The sequence below is a fragment of the Chaetodon trifascialis genome, chromosome 23 (assembly GCF_039877785.1).
Source record: "Chaetodon trifascialis isolate fChaTrf1 chromosome 23, fChaTrf1.hap1, whole genome shotgun sequence".
Lineage (NCBI taxonomy): Eukaryota > Metazoa > Chordata > Actinopteri > Chaetodontiformes > Chaetodontidae > Chaetodon > Chaetodon trifascialis.
Genome location: NC_092078.1, coordinates 5,577,506 through 5,588,283, shown reverse-complemented (window position 1 = coordinate 5,588,283; position 10,778 = coordinate 5,577,506). Strand labels below are relative to the sequence as shown.

At 40.0% G+C, this 10,778-nt stretch overlaps 1 protein-coding gene across 1 annotated transcript; it reads left to right on the top strand.

The window, feature by feature from the left end:
- The first annotated feature begins 2,374 nt into the window (after positions 1 to 2,374).
- On the top strand, positions 2,375 to 8,530 carry LOC139351545 (CD48 antigen-like). Its single transcript, XM_070993488.1, has 7 exons — positions 2,375 to 2,485; positions 4,418 to 4,720; positions 5,149 to 5,421; positions 6,368 to 6,475; positions 6,624 to 6,685; positions 6,805 to 6,879; positions 8,042 to 8,530. Exons 1-7 carry the CDS (start codon positions 2,407 to 2,409, stop codon positions 8,117 to 8,119), a joined length of 978 nt encoding a protein of 325 aa, XP_070849589.1. The 5' UTR covers positions 2,375 to 2,406; the 3' UTR covers positions 8,120 to 8,530.
- Positions 8,531 to 10,778: the final 2,248 nt, after the last annotated feature.

Genomic DNA, 10,778 nt, shown 5'->3' with positions numbered 1-10,778 from the left:
GGTTTGTATTCGGGGATTTTTTAAAGGATGTCAAGGGTTAGGGTGTGTTGTTATGTCTTGGTTCTGTTTCTGTAATGACACTGACCAGTGTCACTTTACTGCCACTGTATCACTTCTCCTTTGAAAAAAAACATTTCAGCAGACGTGAACGTTAAACTTTTCTTTGTTAGCATGTGATGTTAAACCTCACCACGTAAACGGTCGGAAGGGAAACTTGAAAATCAGTGGAAATAGAAAATTGTTTCTGGAAATTGAAAATATTTTGACATAGTGGAGAATGGGAGTGTCCATCATATGAACTGTTCCCAAAAAAGAAGTTGACACATTTTACCCACTCGACCATGTGTCAGAAAAAAGGAAATAAGTCTGCTAAATGCAAATGCCTCCCAACTCCCACTGTCATCATTGTGTAGTGCCCTGAAGATTGCAATCTTTTTACTAAAATGCCTTTGGGTAAGAGCAGACGCCTAATGCCCTAAAAAGTTAAGAACGACTAAGAGTCTACTGCCACACTAGCAGCTCTGTGAGGCTCTGTGAGCAGTTAACAAATCGACATGTTAGCATGGTCACAGTGACCATGCTAACATACTGATGGTTGCAGATGATCTTTACCCTGTTCACAATCTTAAATTAGTGTTAGCATGCTAACACTTGGTAATTAGCACAAACCTTTAGCTTATGTTTAGTGCTCATTAGCACAGCTGAGGCTGATGGGAAATGGGGTTCATGGATCAGCTTAATTGTCATTATGAAATACAGGAATGCACAATGAAATGCAGGTAGTGTAACTGCCGGTTGCCTGAATATCTGTACAATGTTTCATGGCAGTCCATCAAGCAGTTATTGAGATATTTCAGTCTGAACCACACTGGTGGACCAACTATCACAAATATTTGTAATTTCAGGAAAATTCAAAATTATGGTCTTTATTTTTTATTATTATTATTGATCCGTTTATTTAAAATTTGTAGGTTTGAAAAAAAAAAAGACAGACATGACACAAGGAGGTTAAACACAGTTGGTCTGTAAAGTGGTGACATTCTAAAGATTTCAGTGTCACAGCGTTCGAAAAAAAAAAAAAAATCTTCACCAGTCACTTTATGGAGAAGTAAAACACGTAGCACAGTTGTGTGAAGCATGAAGCACGTTTTGGTTGTCTACTCTTTAACTGTGAACAGGCCGTCACTTACTAGTTAAAAGGAAGTCAAAGTGGGTTAGATGCCTTGCAAAGACCACCGCTGCAGACACATTGTGCAGAAAGGGGAAGGCTGTTGCGGACATCGTTGAGATGGCTACCAGTAATCTCCCCTATTTTGTAGAGACTAGTGAAACCGCAGTCTTCCACTACCTGCTGCAGTGGCGACAGGGGTTATGGTTCTGAAGAATCCCCTCCTGACATCATCATTTTCCCAGTCAGTCCAGCTCTAAAAATGCAGGTCTTTATTTATGCATTATGTGGAGGAAAGTAGCACCTACCCACGTCTTTCCAAGCTATTTCGCTTCTCTATTCGCTCACTTTTGCAGCTTGTATTCAAATCTAGACTCTGATGCTGGCCTACAGTTGACCCTGTGGTTCTGCATATCAGTCATTGATATAATATAGGTAATGTGTTCCAATGCTTTGGGCTATAATAGACAAAGGCTGCATCCTCCTTGCATTTATCGCCCATTTACTGCTGCAGGCTAAAAACCCACCTTGTTACACTATGCCTCAGCTTCTACTGTAGCACTGAATATGAGTTGCTTGTTCAGTCTTAAAGTAACACTTACAATCTAGCTTTTATTTATGTAATGTGCTCCATAATTCTGATGACACTTGCTCTTGGTGTGAAACAGTAATCAATTTAGCATCCGCTCATTTAGCGTTATCAGATGACAGGTCGTGGCTCCTTCCTGCTCAGAGGTTTTCAGATGCTGGACACTCGCCTCAAACACAACTTTGCACATCAAGCTCGGATGTGGTTGCTCGCAGTATGCAGGAACATTTTTGTTAGCTTGAGTTAAAACAGGGTAGGACTAAGTTGATATAGTATGTATTCAGGCTTACCAGAGTTTATAGGCAAATTAAGCAAACTTGAACATTTGTTTTTTGTCACCTAATAGTTTTGTAAGCTAACAGACATAACTAGTACAATGGTAATACAGTGCAAATTAATGCAAAACACCTAGCTGTGATTTAGCAAAAACTCTGACCGATGGCTTTTAATTGAAGTCTTATTTCTCCTTATTTTCTCTCATAATTTACTTTTTATCTGGCAGTATAACAGAGAAAGCCAGGCTGCGTCTTCTGCTTCTCCTTTGACAGGAACCGTCCCACACCCTCGCTCTCTTTTTTTTTTTTTTTTTGTCACAGCACAGCTTGATAGACCAGAAGAGGAAGCAGACGTTGTTCCTCTCCCAACAGAGATGGCTGGTGGTTGCCATCGTTGCTTCACCTGCTTTTTCACATGCACTTCTGTGCTGCTTCTTTGGGTCTGCCTTCATGGTATGTACACCTCTGCTTGCTTTGTATTCGATTTGTGCTGTTATGAGTGCTTTTCCTTTGCCTGGAGCACTCTGCTCAGAATTGACTGCAGAATTTACTGGATGCCACTTCAGGAAATTACGTGTATTCCTTGGAAGATGCCTGCAGTCTGCTTGTCTTGCGTGCTTGCAAATGCAAAATGGTGTTTAAACAGCACCTGTGAGCTATGCAGCTGCGCCTTCAAAGCTATAGTAGTTATATACCAATTTGAGAACTGGGCCATCCAGATGGAAGAAATGAATACAAGGCATCGCTCTTAAATGTTAAAAAACGTTAGTCGTTGTTTTCTCTTGATAAAAAAACTCATGATATCCTCATGGTGCTTAATGTTAATTGATTGAAGTGGTTGTGATTGCATGAATAGGTAAAATATTGTATCTTGTGGTCTATATTTGCGGATATGCTTTGCATTTTTCTTAGTTCACTGTGTGTCAGCAATTTTCCTGCTGCAGCTGCTTGGTTACAATTCTTACACAATTCAGGGATGGGTCATCCTTTCCATATGTGTGCTATTTTTTCTGAGATGATTGGTTATTTTGTTATACCTTCTAATATGCTTCTAGTATGCTGTGATTAATCATAGTTGGTAATAGTAATTGCTTAGACAGGAAGAAGTGGGTATTTGCAGAAGCAAAGGAGAGTGTAAAACTCCCCAAACACTCTCCAGCAGTAGCAGCAGCACTGGCCAAAAGTGATGATCAGTGCTGAGTGAAAGCTTTACTGTCACCTTTGTCACAGAGGTGGAAGTCTGTGGGTGCACCGCTTTTTCTGTCGACATAAGGCAATGATAAGGCTGCTGTTGTGCCAAAATATTCAAGCGTCAGCTGCTAACGATTGATTTCTGTTCACAGCCACAGTGATTCTGAAATTGTTGTTGTTGTTTTTTTCTGATTCAGCCCTTTTAATTTGTCCTTTTTCTAAATGACACAACAAATCCCCCAAACTCAACGACAATTCAAGACATGGCTTACGTGAATGTTTTCTCATCCTCCCTGCTGGTATATGGCTGAGTCAGATGACTGAAATAATTTGTTGTGGTTAGGGAAAAGTCTATGTCGTGGTTACAGGAAACTGATGGTGACTGCAGGCAGGAGGAGACTGGACACAAAGCTATTCTGAAAGAAGACATTTTGTTTGCTGTTGGCATGTTACGTCACATTCGTGTAATATTGTCATGCTATTTCATTATTTTATGCCATTTCATGCCTTTGTATGGGTGTCATATCATGTGTTGATATAAAATTCCATTTCTTTCTTTGCTTTTCTATGCTACTGCTAGATGACCTTTCAAAACGATGATACCTACGGAAGCCAAGACCTGCCGAGCTTGCTAATGTTTTTTCAATGCTGTTATCTCGACATTGCAAGGCTTGTTATTTAGAGAGACAACCAGCCCATTATTACATGAAAGCAAATGGTTGTTTCCTTTGCTTTTAATTCTAGTAGATGGTGTCTTGACAACTGGAAAAGCACTACCTACTGATCGACACATCAGACTACACAGTAATCTAACTTATTTATCTTCACACTTCATTACACCATTCAAACACCCACTAGAGTGGGTTGTGTCTTTTCCAGTTCCCTTATGCCAATTCCAAAATCCAAAATTCTTTTGCTAGTAGTCTACTGGGCAGTAACACATCTGCTTTATGTTGACCCTGTATGTAAGCCTGTCCCTTACAATAAAAAGCTTTAATTCATTCCCCCCGTATCAAATCACAAGAGAGTACATTTTTTATCGTCCACTCTTCTGAATCTCATGACGTTGTTTCCGCAATAAATTATCTTGAGAAATCCACTTTGTGTTTTAAAAGAGAAAGAGCAAAAATACCATCAATATTGTAAGCACGGCTTCCATTGATACCCACTCTGTGGTTTTCTTTCGTGTTTCAGATGTGGAGGCTTCCAGCTGCCAGCATGTCATCCATAAAAAAGTTGGCGACAGCGTAGAGCTTTCGTCATGCTCACCGACTGAAGGGGTCACTGAAGCAAGATGGAAGTATGGAAGGGTAATAATTGCAGACAAAAATAAGAATCGTTCTAAACAACAGTTCACGGGCAGATTATACCTAAACCCCACAGACTTCAGTTTAACAGTGAGAGGACTGACTCTCCAAGATTCTGGAAATTTCAGTTTTTTGTCAGAGACGGGCGACCAACAAAGGCCAACAGTCATCATCTCTCTGCAAGTTCACGGTGAGACACTTAAGTTTTCATTCACCAAGTAACCTAATAATTGTTGATACACCATAATTTATTATTGATTAATTAATTGATTAATTGATTCACACAACAGATGCCACAATAATTGTAGCAGAAAGAAATCATGTGTTTTCTGTGCTGTCTGCACCAAAAGAGTGTATTATTGTTAAATGTTGGTGGTATCTTTGATCTAGTGTTTCAAATATTCAGCATCTCTTGATCATTTAGCTTGTACATTTGTGTTTTGGAAGCAAAGACAGAAGATTTTGGATTAGAGGTTAACAAAAGAGTTTGTCCGGAGAAGCTAGACTGAAGAATTTTCTGTTTGTGGGTATAATAATCATATAATGTATTTTTATCAAATTCAGCCAGCTGCAATGGCTAAGTAGGACTGTCTCTCTGTCTCCCATCTACCCCAGTAGAGCCCATAACTAAGCAGCCTGTCCTGACATCCAATTCCACCTGGCACACCTTGAATGAATCCTGTACAGTTTTGCTGGAGTGCAGTGCAACCACTGACAGCAGTGTTAGCTACAACTGGACCGTGAGGAACCAAACCAGAAGTGGCTCCAGGCTGCAGTACATCATCAGACCGCAGGACGGAGATACGAACTTCACCTGCACAATTTACAATGCTGTCAGTGAGATGTCTGCATTCAAAATAGTGAAGTGCAGCAACAATACAGAAGGAAAAGGTAATTATCAGTGTTAAGTTCTTGAGGGTGTTCACTGATAAACAGTCTAATGGCTTGCCTTACAGACAATGAGACCATAGATCATAGTGATGACATTAGTGATATGATGGAACTTTATTCATCTCACGCCGTGGAAATTAAGTCGTTACAGCCAGCAAAGTATTAAAAGGCAAAAGCAGCAAAAACAGTAGCATAGAGGAGTAAACATAAGGAGTATACAGGGAACAGAATAAAAAATCAACTATGTGTATGTACATTATGTACAGATTATAAAAATACTACTGCCCATAAAGATGCTATTGCCAATGTTCTTAGGAAAAAACTGCTAATGTTGAATTGCACTTGAGAAATGCTGTTGCATAAAAATTTAATTGCACAGGTCTATGTGTGTGTACAATATGTACAGATTATAGAAATGCTGTTCCCAGTATGGATAATAAATACAGTGTTTGTACTATTGCAAAGTTGAAAAAAACAAAACAAAACAACACATTGAAAATTGCACATATACATACATATAAACATATAACAATAGCGCAACAAAAGCTACCACAGCCCCAGCAGACCACTGCGTAGAAAACTGCAGCTGCCACCACAGAGTCATTGTTCTTAACAGTGTCCTATGTACTCACCTTAGCTTTCTCAGTCCTCTACAGGACATCTGTGTTGTTTGTCCAGTCCAGTTTGTGGTTAAGGTGAAAACCCAAGTAATTGTACACGTCCATAATCTCAATGTCCAAACCCTCGATGCTGACATTCCTGTGGAAATCTGTCACCCTCGGCTTTGTCTTGCTGGTGTTTATGTTCCTATATTTTTCTGGAGAGGACAGGCTGGCCATTTCACTTTGATTCATATTCCTGTTTTATTAATTCTGTTTGCACAAATGTGAGCACTATTACTGTTCTTCTGTCATGACAGTAACAGTGACAATACCACCATTTGCAGACCAAAAATCTGTCCTTCTCATGGGTGCGTCAATTGGAGGTTGCATGATAGTCGTCATTGCACTTGGAATAGCAGTGGGTGTGTGTTACTACAAACGAGGTCAACAGGGTAAGAAAGGCTGCATTGAGGAGCAGTGTGCCCTGTTTTAACTTTGTCATGTAAATGGTTTTTCATGTCCTCAGAGTTTTTTTTTTAATGTATGTATGATTGACATATCACTGTTTTTCTTTTTCCATCTTTCGTGAAAATCTACCAGCAGGTAGTGACTCAAATGATCTCACTGTGTACGCTGATATCTCTGAGGTTGCAGTTGAAGGCGTAAGTATGCTCTGTGCAGTTTCAGTGTGAATTTTGTGCTTGTTTTAGAGGATGAAATGCATGTTTTACCCACTTTCATGTTTCCTTTCTCTGTGATGCATGTGCATTCAAACTTCCAGGAGACCGCAGCTACCATGAAGCCATGCTCAGTGTATGAAACCATTGATAACAGAGTCAACTCACGCACACCTGGGGTAAGAGCAAAACTTTTATCTTTGAGGTTCTTGCAATATTCTAAGATCACATCTACATCCAAGCATGTGGCTACAGCGTACTCTTCCCTCCTTTATATCAATGATATGCAAATTTGTAGGATTTTTTTTTCTCCAGCAGAAACACTGGTTATATCACTCTTTTTGACGCCACCAGACTCCTTTGACAAAAACATTAATTTTGCCCGCAGCGTTACCATGAATATTATATTTGAAGAAATTTGCCTAAAAAAATCTCCAGCACTGGAAGAAAGCAACTCTTATACTAATGGTGTGATTGACACGAAGATCGTTGGAGTATCTCATGTGTAAAAAAGGCTTAAAGCTAGCCTGTGTAACGTGGCCATAAGTGGCAACTACAGGATGATGGTTAATGCTCAAAAGAAGCGCACAGTAGTACAAGTTTAGGAGAGTCATCATGTCAGCAAACTGACTGTAATGTCATTTGAACAGCAGTATAAAAAAATAGTATAAATAAAAAAAAGCCTTTGCTAACTTTAGTAACCATAGGCTAGTATGGCTACTGGTCATACTGGACCAAGTAAGGTTTTAGCAGCAAAACTTTTATTACTTAGGAGTGAATTTCTTGGGCAGCACGGTGGTAGTGCGCGTGCCTCACAGCAAGAAGGTTGCCGGTTTGATTCCCAGGCAGGGCCTTTCTGTGCAAAGTTTGCATGTTCTTTCCGTGCATGCGAGGGTTCTCTCCGGGTACTTCGGCTTCCTCCCACAGACCAAAAACATGCTCATTAGGTTAATTGGCAACTCTAAATTGCCCCTAGGTGTGAGTGTGAGCGTGAATGGTTGTATGTCCTAAGTGTTGCCCTGCGATCAACTGGCGACCCGTTCAGGGTGTACCCCGCCTCTCGCCCGTTGACAGCTGGGATAGACTCCAGCCCCCCCGCAAACCCGAAAGGGATAGGCGGTATAGAAAATGGATGGATGGAGTGAATTTCTTATTTGAATGAAAAATATTGTGTTATTTCTTGATACATTTTTTACATACATTGTGGTTGGTGGGTGATGAATTTATGCTTGTGACATTTCTGCCTCTTATTGCAGCAAGTGTTTTAGAAATTAATTCTTATTAAAATGAGTCTTGAGCTGATGTTTTTTTTTTCCTTACCTCATTTTGTCACTCATCTAGCCCGAGACTGTGTATGACAAGATCCAGTTCAGTCGCATGAGGAAGGCCTCAGTGTCGCCCTACCAAGAAATTTCTTAAACAGTCACAGCTCCATGTGTAGCTTAAGATGTCTTAATTAGCTTTGAGTAAAAAACAATATACTAGACCAAGATACTTTGTTCAGTGTGACATTTGGAAACGGCACAGCTTAAAAAAATGCAATGCTAATATGACGATAGAAAGGTCCAACACTGCAAAATCATGCTTTTGTACATCTATTTTTGGTGTTGAGAAATTCTAACTTCATTTATCATATTGATCATGTTATTTTTTGAGGGCCCAAGCTACTGTATATAGCTCTTTAATTGACCGTATTGTAAATTCTGTAAATACAGAGATTATATTTTTGAAATGTTTTGTGTGTTTTGTATATAATGGAAGTACTGTACTATGCAAATCTTTTGTGGGTGTTGTTCCAGAAACCTGCCTAAACAACGTTTCATCATCTGCAAAGGTGGTTGTATTACATTTTTATTGTGTACTCATGTTGTTACTTTATTTAAGTGGTAACCACATATTCCATAGGCAACATTTCACCTGAGTAATGTAAAGAATATTTCAAGCTTCTGTAGTGTGTACTACCTTAATTTGATGTTGCATTCGTTGATAAAATGTCGGGGCACCACCTTCCTCAGCTAAGAGGGACTGCAGAAATTAACTGCTATAACGCTGATAAATACTAACGAATGAACTAACGGTAAACCAGTCTGATAACCTGAAGTGTAAACTCTGGATACAGGGATCGTAGATATTCAGTTCAAAAGGACACCGTCTAACCAGGACTTAAATCAAAATATCATTTATTAAGCAGAATTGTGGATAATGGGTAATGTACCATGAACAATAAGACAGAAGATGGGAGGTGATATGACAGAACACACAAGAGACTTATGGCAACACAAGGGTAAATAAATTGGCGATAGTGAGAGGCAGTCTAAAAGGAATAATGGGGACGCGAACGCGGAGTTAAGGGAAAGAACGATTAATGGAGAGAATTTGGACGAATTGACCTACTCTTAACCTCACGGACCAACTCTTATTCAAACCCGCTTAGCGTGCCTACTTGGTTGCTGGCGTCTCGTTGTGCTCTGCTCCGAACTGGCTCGAAGACGTTCCAGATGTTCGTCCGCGGCTCGATCTACTTGGTGGTCTAGTGGAAGGCCCAGACCTCCAAGATGACAAACTGGTGCGGAACGGGGCGTCTCTGGAACTGGTTCGGCGGTCGGTTACAGATGATGGACTGCTCCGGATGGTTATGAACCGGACCAAGGATCAACAGCTGGCCGCAGGGTTTGGTTCGGTTGAGTCCGTGACGGATTATTTTAGACTGATAGTACAAATTAAGAGTCTCTTTGATGGCCGGTCGAAGAAGGCTACAAAATTAGTATTACTTGCCTAAATTCACTAATGAAAACAAAACAAAACGTTGGGCTAAAGAGGAAGTTAACTTTGAAGTTTACGGCAAATTATAAGAATACGTCTTCTGAAGATTATTTACGCTACCCGGAATGGCTTGGAGTAGCTCGAAGACGAAAACTTAAGGAGCAAAACGACTGTGCAAAACTTAAGACAAAAGCAAAGAAAAGAACTCAGCTGAGAGTAACTAGACGTGAAAAAAAACTTAACTAACAAAACTTAGACGGAACAAAAACAAAAACTAAAACTCTACTAAAAGGCTACTAATCTACTGCTGAAACGCGCACTACACGCAGTTTTTAAAGGTCGCTCCGGGGCGTGTCGAAAGGCAGGCCATCAAATCACGTGAGACTCTTGGTGACGCGCGGTGTAATCTCGCCTCATGGAGCTGACTAATCAAAGAATCATACGAGGGGCTCATCTGCTTCTCACTATGGTCAATCACATATAATTTCAATGACCAATTTTCAATGGCATTTCAACATTGCTCACAGCATGCATTAGACACTTTCTATGGTTGGGTGAAAACATTAAATGATAATCATGGTACAGTTTTATCCCAACAGGTATAATAACTCCATGAATAACTAATACAAAAATAAAGGTAGGAATAGAGAGAGGCAGATTATATTTGTCAAAAAAAATTGATTATCACAATTACGGTTACTTATCGATAAATGTACCAAGTCAAGCATATTCAATCTGACGGTTAGGAAACTCTGGATGGCAGTATAGTCTTGTGGTGACAATTCATACAAACTTTTATAAAAACCGTTAAAATCACAACTTGGTCATACTTCAGGTCAGAGATACGGGAAAAACATCAATATTATGCGTACCCCGAGTCCTGCAAGTTGAAAACATGAAAAGTGAAGTTTAACATAAAAGTCTGGTTATCTTGGGGTATTGGGAAAAAGCACACAAACATGAGTCACTAGTTGCTTCAAGGGATATCCGGTTTACGACCCATCAGCATTTGCTGATGTTTGTGGATTCCTCTGAGGCCTGCTATTTGTCTCTTCAGGCAGTCTTGTTGTATGGAGTCCTCGGGCTATTGGGGAAGTAATTAGCATAGAGTGGGACATCCTGGTTTAGAGATAGGCGCTGACCTTTTGGCTCTCTTTCTTCAGTGTGTTAGTAAAGTAGTTTACTGAACCAGACTTCCTGTCTCTCTTCGAAATCAGATTGCATTATAGGTTTCTGCCTGTTAAAAGGAAGTTTTTCCTCGCCACTGTCGCCAAGTGCTTGCTCATGGGGGAATTGTTGGTTTCTTTGTAGATAA